Source organism: Protopterus annectens, chromosome 12.part0, assembly GCF_019279795.1.
Source record: "Protopterus annectens isolate FY-2018-M chromosome 12.part0, PAN1.0, whole genome shotgun sequence".
Lineage (NCBI taxonomy): Eukaryota > Metazoa > Chordata > Ceratodontiformes > Protopteridae > Protopterus > Protopterus annectens.
In genome coordinates, this window is record NC_056746.1 from 274691080 (window position 1) to 274709524 (window position 18445).

The window sequence follows — 18445 nt, forward strand, 5'->3', positions numbered from 1 at the left end:
TCCTAGTGCTGAAAAACCAAAAAAAAAAGACCAAAAACACAGGAGAAGAGTGAATCTTGAAAATCACCCTTCCCTTTAAAACTTTTTTTCTGCAGGGGGTGGGGGGACAAGCCCCCCCTGCACCCTTCGAAATTATATGTAAAAAATCTAAGCTCACCATACCTTGGAGAAAAAGGAATATTCTGAGAAATTTCTTCTTTAACTTGGTATATGTAAGTCCTATCTTTCAGCCATTCAGTCTCAGCGCTTTGGGACTTGCTGTAGCGGGCCCTGACTTTTAAAGTAGGTACCCCTTTGGTACTGTAATAGTGAAAGTAATTGAGAGCTTAAGCAACATTCCAGCTGAGAAAGATCCCTTACTAATGCTGACCAGTTAGACAGAGGAGAAGGCACACTGTATGCAGCAGACTCACACTTGGTGTGAATACAGACAAATGATTAGAACCAGAATAACAGCAGCAATAGCAGAAAACAATGTAACCAAATAGATTATTTGACTGCTATTGATACATTTTGTATTGAATCATGTAAATAACTAACAAGCTGCCACTGGAAAAAAGAGGAGAGGTGAAGAGAAGGAGTTGCGCATATATATGTGTGTGTGTGTGTGTGTGTGTGTGTGTGTGTGTGTGTGTGTGTGTGTGTGTGTGTGTGCGTGTGTGCGTGTGTGCGTGTGTGCGTGTGTGTGTGTGTGTGTGTGTATGGGTCCACTTCAGTAGACCGAAACCCATAAAACCGAGACAAAAAGGCTGACAGCACGGGAACACCATCTTAACACTCTGGGTAAGTAAACGCTTGGCCATCCTTAAAAACAAATGAAACTGAATGAAAGCAAACCCACCCTCTTAAATAAATATACCAACTCTGAGATTGCACTACCACAGGGTAAGCGGCACAGTTCGAAAGGATGGCCAAGCGTTTACTTATCTGGAATGGTCAGTCGGTGTTCCAGGACGTTGGTGTTCTCGTGATGTCGGCCTTTTCTTATTGGTTATCTGAATGTTGGGTAAGTGGTATTTCAGTTTAATGAAGTAGACCCATATCTATATATGTCTAACTATAGTTCATTTGATGTAAAATATATTTAATAAAAAAAAAAAAAAGTGGTAAATTTCATCAAAAATGTGACATACAGTAAATATATATTAAAACAATGAGTAACGAGGTCACATAGAAAAAAACACTCAGTAAACAGTAAAAGAAAAACCCAGCCAAGCTAGATTTTCTACTGTGTGATTCCATAAAACTTCTTGTATTAGAGGTAACATAGGATATATGCAAATGACCCCATAAGGACATCGTGTTTCAGCTAAATGGCAATTCTGAATGTCCATGAATTTTTCCTTTTTAAATCTGTCATGGACAAATTCAGGCCAATAAAGCCAAACCCCACTAGGTGTGGTAAACATGCGTGTCCACAGCTAGTAGGGTTTGGCTTGATTGGCCTGAACTAAATAGATGTAGAATTTCAAAACAAGTATGCTGTGACTTTGAGGCAGGCAAAACCAAAAAATACAGCACACTCCAGCCAGAAGATCTACTTTTAAATTTAAGTAATATTTACTTTGGCAGCAGCTACTGCCAGATCAGAATCTCTAATATCCCTTTTGTGTGTTTATTTATTTTATTTTATTTTATTTATTTTACATTTGTTAACCGGGCTAGTCTGACTGGATATATTTCCCTTTTCAGCAGAGGCCCGGGGAGAAAAGCTCCACAGAGAGAATAATAACTATTACATGCAATGCAAAAAAAGTAGTATACAATTCATACTATAACAGGACAATATTATACAAGGAATCAAATTTCTAATAGACATATATTAACACTTGTACCAAGGAGTACTCATGGCTTTTGAACACAAAACACAGGCATATGTTATTTAGATTAATCAAACATTATGGAAAAGAGAAAAGGATATTTAAGGACAGCTATGTAAGTAGGATAGTTTTGATTAGATGTTTGTAGGTGTCCTTAGTAGACTGAGTAAACTGATTAGGAGGGAGAAGGATAGAGGAGAAGTAAGTGATAGAATAGTGAGCAAATAAGTAGAAGGTAGTGAGGATCACAGAGATCAAAAAGTAGAGGGGAGAGCAAAATACGTGGGTTCAGTCTGGGTTAAGGCAGGGGCATAGCCAGTGTTTGGTGAGGTAGAGTCTAAGTTTTTGTTTGAAAAGGACAGGAGATGATATAGAAGTTAGTTCAGTGGGCAATAGGTTCCAGTGTTTACCAATGGAGTTAGAAAAGAGGGAGTCACCGGCAAGGTTATTGGATTTGGTGGCAGTGACTAGGAGCTTGTTAGAGGAGCGTAGAGAGCAAAGGTTAGAGTAAGGTGTGAGGAGGTTAGAAAATGAAGGGGTGTTGTTTGGCAGATAAAAAGATTTGTGGATGATGGGAAGTTGCGAAAGAAGCAACATGTTTTGTAATTCAAGCCAGTGAATTTGTTGTAGATTCAGGCAGTGATGTGTTCTGAATTGATTACCAGTAACAAATCTAGCTATACTATTGTAGGTGGTGGTTAACTTGGTAAGATTATTTTTTTTTAGGTTAGTGTAAATTGGTGAAGCATAGAGAAGAGTGGAGATGAGATGAGTGTGGGCCAAAGTAGCTTTGGCTGTTGGGGATAGGAATGCTCTAATTCTATAGAGGGAGCCCAGTTTTCTATGTACTGTTTTGATAGTGTTGTTTATGTGATAGTCAAAGGTAAGATTGTTATCAATTGTCACTCCTAGTAGTTTGGTAGAAGAGTCAGGTGTTATGAGAGTGTTGTTAATAGAAGAGATAGAGAAGTCCAGTGAGGGGGATCTGGTTGTGGGTTTGAAAAGGAGAAGTTTTGTTTTTTTGGCATTAAGAAGTAGGCAGCGTTTTAAGAACCATGCTTCAACCATATGGAATACATTTTGAGTAACCGTTTGAAGCTCTGGGATGGTTTTTGCAGAACAGATGAGTGTGGAGTCATCTGCATATTGTATGCATGTAGCTTGGGGAATGGCCACTTGTAAGTCATTTATGAATAGGGAGAACAGAAGAGGGCCAAGAATAGAGCCTTGTGGTACACCGAGGGAGATAGGGAGAAGAGAGGAGAGTTTATTATCCCAGAGTACAGCTTGTTTGCGGTTAGAAAGATAGGAGGTGAACCATTGAATGGTCTCTGGTTCAATAGCAAGTGATTCCAAGATTTTTAGAAGAAGAGGGTGATTGACCATGTCAAAAGCTTTAGATAGGTCAATAAAAAGAGCAGAAGAAAGGGTATTATTGTTGCGGTTTTTGTTAATGAAGTCGGTGAAAGAAAGGAGAGCAGTTGTAGTACTATGAAAAGGCCTGAAACCATGTTGACAATGAGATAAAATGTTGTGTTTAGTTAAGTGGGACATTAACTGATTATGTATACATTTTTCCATGATCTTTGCTAGTGGGGAGAGGAGGGCAATGGGTCTATAATTAGAATATTCTGTGGAGTTTCCTCCCTTGTGTAAGGGTATAATATGTGAGATTTTCCAGATGTCAGGGATGAATCTTTCTTTAATGGTTCTATTAATAAGAATTGATATGGGGTAGGCTATTTCTATGGCTGCTTTTTGAAGAAATTCAGATGGTAGTTGGTCTGCTGATGGAGTACATGGCTTAAGCTTTTGAATGCATTTTAGGATAAAGGTGGTAGAGATGGGCTGTATAGTAAAGCTTGGTAAATTAGTGGCGGCATGTTGAGGGATATTGGAGTTATCAGAAGGAAGGTGAGAGGCTAGTGAGTTGATAGTATCAGTAAAAAAGGAGTTGAAGGTGTTAGCAGTTTCAAGGGAAGAAATTTTGTCTGATCCAAAGGGGGGGGGAGTGGAAGTTTGTCCAGGGTGAAGAAGTTTGTTCAATGTTGCCCAGAATTTTTGGGGATTATTATGGTTAGATTGTTGGAGGTTACAATAGTAGTGTTTTTATCAGCAAGAATAGCTTTTTTGGTGATGTTTCTTAGTTGTTTGAAGGATTGATGATCTAAGGGTAGCCTAGTAGTTCTCCATTGTTGCCAGAGTTTGTTTCTAAGTAATATTTTCTGTCTTGTTTCTTTTGATAGCCAGGGGGCAGGTTTGGTTTTATTCTTATAGTAATGCTTTTGGAGCATGGGTATCTAAGATAGTTAAGAATTTGGTATTAAAGTGTAGAACTGCTTCATTGAGGGGAAGAGTTTTAGTGGAGTCCAGTCACATGCGTTGAGTTCAGTTTTGAATAGAGTGGGGTTAAAATGTTTAGTACTGTATGGTCATGACTGAAGGGTTATTTGTAGTGATATTTTTTTGCCTTATGATGTAGGTTAAGTTATGGTCACTGATATCATCAGGCAGGGTCCCTGCTTGATAGTTTATTTGGGGTTTGTTGACAAGGATCCAATCAAGTATACTTTCTTTGTTGTTAGGTTTATTAGTTCTAGTGGGCGTTTGTATAGTTTGGGTGAAGTTATGGAGATTAATATGGGAGGCTGGGTTGTTAGAGTTAACTGAGTACCAATCAAGGTTAAAGTCACCAAGTATTATGGTTTCTTGTGGGTAGCTAGTTGAAGCCCAGCAAAGAATACTCTCTGTGCTTGTGGAGTTATTACCTGGTGGAAGGTAGGTACAGATAATGTAGATGGCTTTATTAGGGTTGAGTTGTAACTTAGTTATAAGGAGTTCAATATTAGAATTTTCAGGGGGGTCATAGTGAATTAAGGATATATTAAGTTCGGTTTTAAAAATGAGGGCTACTCCGCCTTTACGATTAATGCGGTCTAATCGTAAAATGTTATAGCCTGGGGGAATGATTTCAGTATCTTTAGTGTAGGGCTTTAACCAGGTTTCTGTTAAACAGAGGATGTCAAATGAGTGACATTGTAGAAGAGAGTGAAGTTGAGTGATTTTGTTGTTGACACTACGAATATTGAGGTGCCCTATGAGTAAAGTATTAGTTTTAGAGATTGGTAGAGGAGATGATAGATTAGGGAATGATGGGGTGTCTAGGGTAGGGATCTTTGAAGGCCCAGGGTTTGGGTGTATATCACCATGTGTCAGGATAGAGGGCTTATGTAGTAAGTGTGATTGAATAGTTAGGTAAGGTTTATATTTTTCTTTCCTTGACAAGAGATTTTTACTGTTGCTGTGGGATAGTCTGTGATATTTTGCTAGTAGGTAGCAGGAGGTTGATGTAATGTTAGAGTGGCTACAGTTTAGGGTTATGAGTTCAGTGGCAGTTTGCCTTGAAGAGCTTTGGAAGTGGTACTTAAATTTTATTTCATAGGAGGTTAGGAGGTAAGGAAGTGTGAGTATTAGAGAGAGTAGTATTAGGGCTATTAGTTTGGTTAAGATGTTGTTTGTTATAAAAATTTTGTAAGTAGAAGTGATGGTAGTTTGAGACATGATGAGAGGAGTTTGGAAGAGAATTGTAATGGTAACAGGTGGGGTAGGTATATTTTATGGGATGAAGATGTCAGAGGGTAAGTGTTATAGGATGGTTAAGAGAAAAGGAGGGAAGGGTGATGAGTTGAGTGGGGAGGAGTCTGGATAGAATCAATTAAGAGGGTAGTATAGCCAATGAGGTAGTGGTAAGTGATAGGTGTGTTATGAAGGGGGTGTGGACTGTGAGCTATAAGTGTAGGGGTGCGTGGGGTGGGTGGGATAAGGGGGTAGGGAGGGGAGCGAAGCGGGGCAGAAACAGACAGAGGAGTGGGAGCGTAGGCAATCAGCCCAGCTGAGGAGCAGAGACACTACTTAGTGAGAAAGGAGTGATTATAGTGGAAAGTAAGAGTAAGGAGTGAGACAGGAGTGAAATCTGAGGTAATTTGTATAGCAGGGAAAGAGCTAGGAGAAACAGGCTTCACAGTAGAAGTAATTACTATTAAAGGGGAAACAGACAGAGGAGTGGGAGCGTAGGCAATCAGCCCAGCTGAGGAGCAGAGACACTACTTAGTGAGAAAGGAGTGATTATAGTGGAAAGTAAGAGTAAGGAGTGAGACAGGAGTGAAATCTGAGGTAATTTGTATAGCAGGGAAAGAGCTAGGAGAAACAGGCTTCACAGTAGAAGTAATTACTATTAAAGGGGAAACAGACAGAGGAGTGGGTGCGAGGCAATCAGCCCAGCTGAGGAGCAGAGACACTACTTAGTGAGAAAGGAGTGATTATAGTGGAAAGTAAGAGTAAGGAGTGAGACAGGAGTGAAATCTGAGGTAATTTGTATAGCAGGGAAAGAGCTAGGAGAAACAGGCTTCACAGTAGAAGTAATTACTATTAAAGGGGAAACAGACAGAGGAGTGGGAGCGTAGGCAATCAGCCCAGCTGAGGAGCAGAGACACTACTTAGTGAGAAAGGAGTGATTATAGTGGAAAGTAAGAGTAAGGAGTGAGACAGGAGTGAAATCTGAGGTAATTTGTATAGCAGGGAAAGAGCTAGGAGAAACAGGCTTCACAGTAGAAGTAATTACTATTAAAGGGGTAGAGGAAGAACAGAAATAAAATAGAGGCCTTCCTGAGGGGAACACAAGTAAGTTTCAAGAACAGCGTTAGGAGTAAGGGATGGAAGTAAGATAGTGGGAGTAGGAGAAAAAAAGGGGGGCAAAATATCAGAGCTGTAGGATGAAAAAGGTCTAAGGGTACCTAGAGGGGGGGGGGGGTGCTGCTGGCAGACTTAGCTGGGAGCAAACAGAAAATACACCGGCTACAACAGGTCAAAAATACAATCAAATTGTGTAGACATACTTTCTTAGAATCTTTAGGAGGTGGGTAAGGAGAAGAGTGTAAGGGTCCAGAGTCTTTTCAGTTATTTAGGTGATTTAGTACCCTCGTAGAGTGGAGAAGTTTTCACAGTCGAGCAAGTGGATAATGGGTGGAGCAAGAGAATAAGCTGGTACAGGAGAAAATGAGGAGAGAATACAAAGTGTTAGGGATACATGAATATGCAGTATTTTACAAATAAAGATATAGTCAAGTACATAAAATATAATTCAGATCAACTATTCCAATGAATAGCACTTACAAACAGTAAAAGCCAGGAAGGTAAATACCATTCAGGCAAAATCACAATGCATAGATACTTAGTTTGGAATTACAGCAGTTGAACATATACATTTCAGCAGTAGGAACCTTGCAGTACTTTGGTTAAAAAACAAACAGTTATACCCTAATATACAGCAGATAAATTCTATCTAGAAGCAAAGGGATAGCATGGGATAAGCCTGTGGATCTGTATTGTAAGATAAGGAGGAGCGCTAAGTGTAGGGGGGCCCAATAACTGGTAGGACCCAAGCTCAGCTTATACTTGAGAGACCTAGAACACTACGCAAAAGTAACAATAAAAGGACTGGTCCTAGTCAATCTAGGTCCTCCAAGGTCTTTGTAAGGGGTTGCAAATGCACTGAGTAGCCTCGCGTTGGAACGCTAAGCAAGCCGCTGTAAGTTTCCCGCTAAAATCAGCGAGAAATAGCCTTGGCTGGGTCTTACTGCGAATACAAACCCTAAAACAACAAGATTGTTCTATATATAAGTAAGAACATAGTAATCATGTAATTACATTGGTTGTTCATGTGAGAGTAGGGGTATTACTCAGTTAAGGGTATGTTACACATACGCTGCGTGTACTATGGGACAGGAAAAATGATAAAAACAAAATAAGGCTGGCACACTAACTCTGGTTAGCTGATCTATGTGTAGGTAGCACCCAGTTACGTCCGCTGTAGTTAGGGGACTTGTAGAAATGATAACAACAAAAATAAGGCTGGCACACTAACTCTGGTTAGCTGATCTATGTGTAGGTAGCACCCAGTTACGTCCGCTGTAGTTAGGGGACTTGTAGAATCAACAGCGATAGAGCAGTTATGCACTAGTCACATATATAATCACATTTATAAATATATAAATATATATATATATATATTATATGTAAAACATAAATAAATATAGTAAATAGATATAGATATATACACATACACACTTGCATCTTTCAGAGTGTATGCTGTCTCTAAAATCATCAGATGTAAATGACAGTACAGTGGAAATGCAGAGCTTCAGGACCAACCATACATTTTTTATACAGATAGCAACATAAACAGAAGCCCACCCTCAGCAGGCTCCCTATTGAAATGTCAGCACTTGAAATTCCTAGTGCTGAAAAACCAAAAAAAAAAGACCAAAAACACAGGAGAAGAGTGAATCTTGAAAATCACCCTTCCCTTTAAAACTTTTTTTCTGCGGGGGGTGGGGGGGACAAGCCCCCACTGCACCCTTCGAAATTATATGTACAAAATCTAAGCTCACCATACCTTGGAGAAAAAGGAATATTCTGAGAAATTTCTTCTTTAACTTGGTATATGTAAGTCCTAACTTTCAGCCATTCAGTCTCAGCGCTTTGGGACTTGCTGTAGCGGGTCCTGACTTTTTAAGTAGGTACCCCTTTGGTACTGTAATAGTGAAAGTAATTGAGAGCTTAAGCAACATTCTAGCTGAGAAAGATCCCTTACTAATGCTGACCAGTTAGACAGAAGAGAAGGCACACTGTATGCAGCAGACTCACACTTGGTGTGAATACGGACAAATGATTAGAACCAGAATAACAGCAGCAATAGCAGAAAACAATGTAACCAAATAGATTATTTGACTGCTATTGATACATTTGTTATTGAATCATGTAAATAACTAACAAGCTGCCACTGGAAAAAAGAGGAGAGGTGAAGAGAAGGAATTGCGCATATATGTGTGTGTGTGTGTGTGTGTGTGTGTGTGTGTGTGTGTGTGTGTGTGTGTGTGTGTGTGAAAGCAAAACAACCAGTGAAATACTTTAGAATAAGCAGTAAAGTGATGATATGTACAGACTAACCTGGCTGTTTTCCACAGCTGTGATGGCAGGTACTTTGAAAAAGCATTTCTGCGAAAGCTTGTTGAAGCTTGTGATTTTTACTGTGTGATTCTACTTGATATTAAAGAATTCTCGTGCTTCCTTAAGCCATTCTTTTTCCTTTCTAGGTACTTTGATCTTCCATGCCTGTGCAGTTAGAACACAAGCATGATTATATTTACTGTTCACAATGCAGAATCCTGAAGCTCCTGTCCACTAAAGAACAGAGATTCCACCTGTAACTTGCCCTCTGACCTTCATTATTTCATGTGACCAGGTCATTCCACGCAGCAGTGATGCTGAGTATCATTGATCACTTAGCTCAATATGTGCATTAACTAATGACAACAGGATCATAAGCAGCAGGCTCAGCGGGAAGAGCTCAGGCTACTCGCCTGCTGCAGCCACAGCAGCAGCCAACAAGACAGCAATTCACCGATAATGGTTCTTTGCTGCCTGCTGTGTCTTGCAACTCAGCCAGTCACAATAACAGCACTACATTACCTTTCCTGAATACAATGTGAGGAAGTTAATGAAGGCATAACAACTTGGATCTTAATCTTAAAAATAGCATTTAAACCAGGTTATTTTAAATCACAACCGATCAACTTTTTTGTGTTTTTACAGTCACACACACTCAGGAGGACTGCCACAGGTACTTTAAGCAGCATGAGTCCTCCAGCTAAAAAAGTAAGTGTTACTAATGCAGAAATCTTTTGCCAGCATCAAAATAAATAAAATAATGTTTTACACAAAAAATGTTTGCTTGAAAGTTTGGAGGGACTACATCCCTTCTACCTTTTACCTCAGTAACAACAGCCACCCCTGAGACCATAACTGAGAAAAAACCCTTGGCTGTAGAAGACAGTGCAGAAAGCTGTTACAGATACTGCGTTGACTGGCAAAATCAGTACAGCAGGCATGAAGGCCATAGGTTTTCCGTCTGTACATGAGCAGGAACAACATGGTTAATTGCTGGAAACACAGAATGCTGATGAGGATGGGTATCTAATGTCCAGTACTAAAGAGCAAATGACAAGAAAAAGTGTGGATGCTGCAAGGAGGTGTATGTATGACAGCAGAATATATTACTGCAGTAGATGAAGGGGGGAGACTAAATGGAGTGCACTGCCACAGGATGTAGCAGTGTGGTGTGTGGGGGGGTGTGTGCAAAAGAAGATGGAACAGCCTGGACAAAAGAAGAAAGGAAGAGCATATGCATATAGTGTTAGCAACATTTTTAGATGAGCTAGACACGTGCATCCCCCTTTCCATTTGTGGCTGTACATGTTCTTGCTGTAAGTCCTTGTATAAGGGAGGCAGTGCTGGAATGTTAGTCATTTACTAACATGTCAATTTCTCTACATGATGCTTTTTGTATTGTCGAATTGTTGCAGCAGTGAAGGAAGCAAGCTTTTCAGTCTGCATCACAGTGTTAAACATCTCCATCACATCATCTTATTATACTTTAGTTTTCTGTAACCAACCATTTGTATCCCTTTCTAACAGGACTGTAGTCTCATCATTTTTAGCAAACAAGCTCTGAACTTTTGGAGCCCTGGCCACTCTATTTATTCTGACATCCTTGAGCTGTGCAGTGGCTGAGTTGTGTGGATGGTGTCTTAAAGCTTTGGAAGCTGGCCATTTGGTCCAGTCCTTGCCTGCATGTCCCATATAGCTTAGGTTACTGCAGCCTTGAGCTATTCAGTCATCTACTGTTATGGGTAGTTTACCTGCACAACTATACTTTTAGTTGGTTTTCATATTCTAAGTGTTGGAACTACACTCTGCTTACTAGATATGGCAACTTTTGGTGTATTCAGACAACCAGGAATCTGTAATAAGTGCCAAGTATATATACTGGATAAGAAACTTCTGGAAGTATTATCGACTGTACAGATTTGAATAGTTTGTTTCTTGTGTTTTACAACACAAAGTATTGATTTGTTAATATTCTATGTACTTCTTTATCAGGTGGAGAAAGTAACTTTGCACCCAGCAAGAAGTTCCAGGAAGCCATATATCTCCATCTGTGTCCCAAAACCTCAAGCAGAGGAGAAAAAGACAAAAACCTCCATTAAACCAGAGACTAAGGAACTTCCTCTGGAAGCTATCAGAACCGTGAGTAGTGGCAGCACACCGAATACATAGAGATGGTAACAATGGCAAACATGGATGTTCTCTAAGTTTGGTTTGGTCTGTTGGTGTGGGTTGCAGGTTTATGTCGTGAAGTTCAATGGCAGCAGAAAGGGAAAACAGTCATTCTGTGCCTTCATATTTAACTCAAAGAGCCTTGAGCTGAATGATTCCCATCCTAAGAGTCTGATGTGGCTAATTTGTTTTTTGGTTAGGATTTCTAAATCCTATCATTGAAAGTAATGTATGATGCTGCTTGTTAGATGTACAGTTATACATGGCAGAGCAGCAATACAACTTATTTTGTATGTAGTTACTCCAGAAAGCAATGTTTTTGAAATATATAGATCAAAATATCCTTCCAAGAGGAAACCCTGCATAGCATCAGGAATAGTTTGTACTGGGTTTCACCACAGTACCTGTTAAACATTGTAGCTGCTTTAGCTAACACCAGCCACATTAGTGTCAGTGCTGGACCTAACCGCATTTCATTGTTGGTAACTCTATACACTTGTATACATGTGGCAGATAATGTACTTATGTAACGTAAGTCACAATGTGTGATAAAACATGGAAGTCCACATGCTGCCTTGCTTCTAGTTTCTGTATTGAAGAGTAATGCCATGCATGCAGTTTTATTTTCTTTGGTTTCTTTTCCAGACTGAGAGCAGCCCTTCCTCTCCAAGCAGTTCTGTAGTATCACCATCCACACCATCCAGTCTTGTCCACTCATTGTCTACAACAAGTGGCCTGTCCAGTGGTTTTGTCACAAGTTCAAGCCAAAAGTCACTACAGAGCATTACAGGTAAGCTGAGAGACTGGATGTTATTTCTAGCTGCTTTAAAAAATATTTGTGATTCTTGTCAAAAAACAAAAGTAAATACTCTTTATTGAGTCAGATTTTACATATCTGGAAAAAATTAGGTACTCCTGTGCTGGAAGAAAAGGATTTTGCTCTGAGAAGCCAAAATGACAAATGTCATTGCATTTCATAGCTGAGCTGAAGTGCTTGTTCTGTCCCTTCTGTGACAGACCATGTGAGTTTGCCACATAAACAATATGGGAGTACATTCTATGATTGGAATGGGTGATAAACCTGTAAGTTTTATAGTGTGCTTAAAAAATCTTAATGCTTAGTGCTTACCTGAAAAATAAAATCATCAGCTCTATCATTACAAAGGAAACAAATATATCATGTGATCAGTGCCTGTACGGGAAAGCACAGTTCCACAGCAGCAGATATATGGCAGCATTACAAAATTTATCAGTGCGTAGACAGTCCATACTCTTCAACTGTTCTACAGCATGGAAGAAACCAACTTACTTCATCTTTATGGGCTAAATTAACATCCTTTCCATTTCAATGCAGGAATATATAGCACTTTGGGGACTTGCTATGGCAAACTGCTTGAGAGGAGAGATGTCAGTCTTCTAAGAGGAGATAACTGTTTTCAACCTTATTCTAAAATATGCAAAAACACAAGCACTGAAATTAAACCTCATCATAAAATATCTCAAAATATATCATAATGTAGACAGGATGTTTATATTAGAGTTTTGGATTATACCTTTCAACAAATTAATGGATTTATTTATATACCTCCATATCTGGAAGCACTACCATAAACACCGTAATTAACTGGAACGTTAGGTAACTGTATTCAGTTTTATTAGATATATCATCATATGAGTAATGTATTTGTGCACTTCCGTGTGTAGTAACCTTGGGTTCAGGTGCTAGGTACGCTGATTCTGAGTGTAATGTATATGTGCACTTCCATGTGCAGTAACCTTGGGTTCAGGTGCTAGGTACACTGATTCTGAGTGTAATGTATGTGTGCACGTCCATGTGTAGTAACCTTGGGTTCAGGTGCTAGGTATGCTGAGATTCTGAGTGTAACGTATATGTGCACTTCCATGTGTAATAACCTTGGGTTCAGGTGCTAGGTACGCTGATTCTAAATGTAATATATGTGTGCACTTCCATGTCCAGTAACCTTGGCTTCAGGTGCTAGGTAGGCTGATTCTGAGTGTAATGTATGTGTGCATTTCCATGTGTAGTAACCTTGGGTTCAGGTGCTAGGTACGCTGATTCTGAGCGTAATGTATTTGTGCACTTCCATGTGTAGTAACCTTGGGTTCAGGTGCTAGGTACGCTGATTCTGAGTATAATGTATGTGTGCACGTCCATGTGTAGTAACCTTGGGTTCAGGTGCTAGGTACACTGATTCTGAGTGTAATGTATGTGTGCACTTCCATGTGTAGTAACCTTGGGTTCAGGTGCTGGGTACACTGATTATGAGCGTAATGTATGTGTGCACTTCCATGTGTAGTAACCTTGGGTTCGGGTGCTAAGTATGCTGATTCTGAGTGTAATGTATGTGTGCACTTCCATGTGTAGTAACCTTGGGTTCAGGTGCTAGGTACGCTGATTCTGAGTGTAATGTATGTGTGCACTTCCATGTGTAGTAACCTTGGGTTCAGGTGCTAGGTACGCTGATTATGAGCGTAATGTATGTGTGCACTTCCATGTGTAGTAACCTTGGGTTCAGGTGCTAGGTACACTGATTCTGAGTGTAATGTATGTGTGCACTTCCATGTGTAGTAACCTTGGGTTCAGGTGCTAAGTACACTGATTCTGAGTGTAATGTATGTGTGCACTTCCATGTGTAGTAACCTTGGGTTCAGATGCTAGGTACGCTGATTCTGAGTCTAATGTATGTGTGCACTTCCATGTGCAGTAACCTTGGGTTCAGGTGCTAGGTACGCTGATGCTGAGTGCAATGTATGTGTGCACCTCCATGTGTAGTAACCTTGGGTTCAGGTGCTAGGTACGCTGATTATGAGTGTAATGTATGTGTGCAGTTCCATGTGCAGTAACCTTGGGTTCAGGTGCTAGGTACGCTGATGCTGAGTGTAATGTATGTGTGCACCTCCATGTGTAGTAACGTTGGGTTCAGGTGCTAGGTATGCTGATTATGAGCGTAATGTATTTGTGCACTTCCATGTGTAGTAACCTTGGGTTCAGGTGCTAGGTACGCTGATTATGAGCGTAATGTATGTATGCACTTCCATGTGCAGTAACCTTGGGTTCAGGTGCTAGGTACGCTGATTCTGAGTGTAATGTATGTGTGCACTTCCATGTGTAGTAACCTTGGGGTCAGGTGCTAGGTACGCTGATTCTGAGTGTAATGTATTTGTGCACTTCCATGTGTAGTAACCTTGGGTTCAGGTGCTAGGTACGCTGATTCTGAGTGTAATGTATGTGTGCACTTCCATGTGTGGTAACCTTGGGTTCAGGTGCTAGGTTGGCTGATTCTGAGTGTAATGTATGTGTGCACTTCCATGTGTAGTAACCTTGGGTTCAGGTGCTAGGTACGCTGATTCTGAGTGTAATGTATGTGTGCACGTCCATGTGTATTAACCTTGGGTTTAGGTGCTAGGTACGCTGATTCTGAGTGTAATGTATGTGTGCACTTCCATGTGTAGTAACCTTGGGTTCAGGTGCTAGGTACGCTGATTCTGAGTGTAATGTATGTGTGCACTTCCATGTGTAGTAACCTTGGGTTCAGGTGCTAGGTACGCTGATTCTGAGTGTAATGTATGTGTGCACGTCCATGTGTATTAACCTTGGGTTCAGGTGCTAGGTACGCTGATTCTGAGTGTAATGTATGTGTGCACTTCCATGTGTAATAGCCTTGGGTTCAGGTGCTAGGTACGCTGATTCTGATTGTAATGTATGTGTGCACTTCCATGTGTAGTAACCTTGGGTTCAGGATCTAGGTATGCTGCTTCTGAGTGTATTTTTTGAGGCAGGAATAGTAGATTTAGTAGGAGGAAGGTTGAATTTATTTATGTTAGTGCTTCAGCATAGAAGGAATCATAATAAAGTGTATCTAAAATAAACTAGAGTTAAGGAATAGGCAGTAGAATGTCCGAATGGTGAGTAAATATATTGGAAAAAGTGAGGATGTGGTCCACCCTCCATCAGGTGTGTATTTAAAGTGAATCTGTAGAAGCAAGGTGACTGTATGACATGGCAGTCCCTTTAGGTACCTGATCAGCATTAAAATGTTATCCTCTATATCTTACTCACCCTTTTTAAATCTGTTTTGTGTGTGTGTGTGTGTGTGTGTGTGTGTGTGTGTGTGTGTGTGTGTGTGTGTGTGTGTGTGTGTGCGCACACGTCTGTCATTGTGTGATTGTTGCATAAAATTGGCATTGACTTCCCCGGACAATTTCCATCAAGTAATATCTTTGTAGAAATTTGAAGAGATATTTTAATAAGTGCAGCATTCCATTAATTATAAATATTTGTTTGCACTTAGTAGACAAGAATATCAGTAAAGGGCGCAGAGCAGAGACTGTATGTTGGAATGAAAAGTCAGAATGTTCTGTAAATGACCCATTTCAACTTTCTCTGCATCCCTCATTTCTAAAACAAAGTCTAACTACCACATTCAGATGCAACATGTTCTGAAATAAACCATGCAGTTATAAACAACCAAAGAATGCTACCATCTGGAAAAAAAAGTATTAACTGTGCAAATTCATCTTTTTTTGTATTAAAAACAACTAGCTTAGGGAATATATACATAAATGCAGACCTCTCTGACTTTTAGTATGGATTCAGGGCAGGCTGTAACACACTAACTGACCCTTTACATACTCAGTAGGAAATATATCCTAATATGGAAACGGGCATTTCACTGGGGAATTTTTACTAATCTACAAAGGGTGTCTGAATGTGTAAGAACATCCTCTATTAGTACAAAAACTCCAGAAAATGGGATTTAGCTCCACTGTACTTAAGTGGATAACAAATTGCCTCACACGCAGAACCCCCCAACATTTAAAATGGAAACAAACGGTAAGTAGATACTTTTACCATAGTACTCCCTCAGTGCATATTGGTCAGACACTTTTCTCGCTATTCATAAATGACACAATTTCAACCATGCCAGCAAAAGCAACATCCCCTGATATACAACTAGGAATGTTTTATTTGTTAAGAGACTGAAGATGTAAGCGATATGTGGAAAGATAAACAGAAATGGCTTAATGTTACATAGTATTGCTTTGGTTATTAGTAAAACATTCCTAATTTCCTTGAATACAACTAGGAATATTTTATTTAAAAGAAATAGACTGAAGAGTGATATTGTCTTATTTCCCCATTACTGTCTCTGGTCTCTTGATTTAAGGACATTCTCTACCAAAGTTCTTGGCTAAGTTCTGATGCGACTCCTTTGTTGTCTTGACTCACAGGTCCAACTCCAAGTGTTTTCATAATAAAACTGCTGCTGCTAGAGGTTTATTATAGCAATAACCCATGCCTGGGTGTGGGTAATGCTGGATTTACCCACGGTTGGTGTGGTTTAGTCATGAGGGCGAAGCCCGAGTGGCCAAACAAAGCAACCGTGGGTAAATCCAGCATTACCCACACCCAGAAGTGGGTTATTGCTATTATACAATGACATTATTTAAGAAAAAAAATAATTACTTTTCTTAAACAATGGCATTGTATAATGCCTCCTTGCTGCCCTTCCGCAGCTGTCTGGTATTCTGCGGCAGTTCTGATGTACTGCGCATGCATATGCCTACGCAGTACATCAGAGCTGTGGGCAAAAGCAACGGAGAAAGCAAGATCTCCGTTGCTTTTTACAAACTGTCTCGCTATGTTAAAGGAGTTTAACATAGCGAGACAGCTTTATAAAAAGCAATGGAGATTCTCCGTTGCTTTTTTTAAAGCTGTCTCGCTATGTTAAACTCCTTTAACATAGCGAGACAGTGTGAAGCAATGGAGATCTTGCATTCTCCGTTGCTGTAAAAAAAGAGTTATAGTAATGGAAAAATTCTGGGCGACCGGACCTTTTTCCATTACTATAACTCTGATTTACAACGTGCACGCTGACCAATCAGCGTGCACGTTTCTGAATATTAATGGGGGGGTCGTTGTATAATTCTATTTTCTTCCTGCACTTTTTCTTCTTAGTTTTATGAGGAAAACATTTCTTTTTATTGTAGGCCAACAGTTAATGGAGGCTATGATGCTGATGAGACTGGTCTGTAGTCACTCAACTGCTGCTCACACCTCTATTAATGAGGTACTGTAACAGTGCTTCTTGTTTATATTTCCTTTGGCCAGCACAGGCTTGTATGGGCATGCCTGAGCTTGGGAATGCAGAATTTGTTTTGATATATTGTCCAGCCCAGTACAGTTGATTTCTGTGGATCTTTGCCTCTCTGCTGATAAAACTGCCTCAGCCAAAGCACTGATGTTAGTGTGATGACTTGGGATATTTCTTCTTCATATTGTACCCCAATGGCACTTCCTTACCACATGGGAGTTAAGAAGCAGTTTGCAGGAGTTTTTTGTATGCTATGAAGGTACTTTGGTAAAGCTACGGTCCTGGCTAACAGGGTGTTACAGCAGCCAAATACTAACTTAATACAATTTATTTATATACATTTGTTACCAGGTAGGAGGATTAGTCATGACACCCTTTTCAGCCACAACCTAGGCACAGAGGCAAAATCAGTACATACTAATCTTCTCTGATAAGACTCAAGGCCTGCAACAACTACAAGCAGTGTGACCCCTTGTTGGTGACTTGAAACAAAGAAGCAAGGAAAGAAATCTGATCTCATTTTGTTTCTGAAATGTAGCTGCTTAGACTGCTTAGAACTGCTTTCTATATTACCTCTTCCTGCTGCATTTTGTTTTCTGTTTTGAGAAATCTGTTTGGCCTAAGTGATTTTGCTCTATGTGAGACAGACACTTAATAAACTAGGCATCACATTTCACTCATTTTTTTCATTGGTTATTTTGTTTTTTGAGCGATACTCAAATACACAGAGTATGCCTGTGGCCTTGCCTTCTCTAATAAAACTCAAGGCCTGTAAAAACTACAATGTTTTGACTCCCTGCTGGTGATCTGAAACAAAGAAGCAAGGAAAGTCTCTTTTTGTATCCCCTTTTGTATCTGAAGTGTAGTTGTTTAAACTGATTGAGCTGCTTACTGTATTACCTGTGTACCTGTTGCATTTTGATTTCTGTTTTTAGAAATCTGTTTGGACTGGTGATTTTGTTCTATGTGAGAAATAGGCAAAAGTCAAGTACTTATATTTAAAAATCACACTTCCAGAAGCTAAGTGACCAACTGCTGACTTCTTGTTTTATTTGTATATTTATTACATTTAAGGCTGAAATTATTACATTTGTTCAAACTGTCTTGCTGTTGTCTGACTCACTTGAAATTGCCTTGTCTAGCTAGTTTGTTAAAATTGGTTTGTGGTAGCATGCAATCTCAAACATTTTTTTGTATTTTTACAATAAGAACACTGGGATATTCCATCTAGTGGAAGTAGGTGGTGGTTGCGTGTATCTGAGTTGGGAAACACATAAGAAAGCTGTATGTGTAGTCATTTTATTGCCCAGAGGACTTAGAAGCCAGTTTCCT

General features: G+C 39.8%; 1 protein-coding gene across 1 annotated transcript in view; it reads left to right on the plus strand.

Moving 5' to 3' along the window:
* LOC122816501 (coronin-7-like) overlaps positions 1-18445 on the plus strand; it is a 3324782-nt gene that overhangs the window by 3055435 nt on the left and 250902 nt on the right. Inside the window, exons 14-15 of the mRNA XM_044089332.1 lie at positions 10821-10967; positions 11643-11787. Of these exons, the coding sequence (XP_043945267.1) occupies positions 10821-10967; positions 11643-11787 (292 nt within the window). The remainder of the gene's footprint in view (positions 1-10820; positions 10968-11642; positions 11788-18445) is intronic.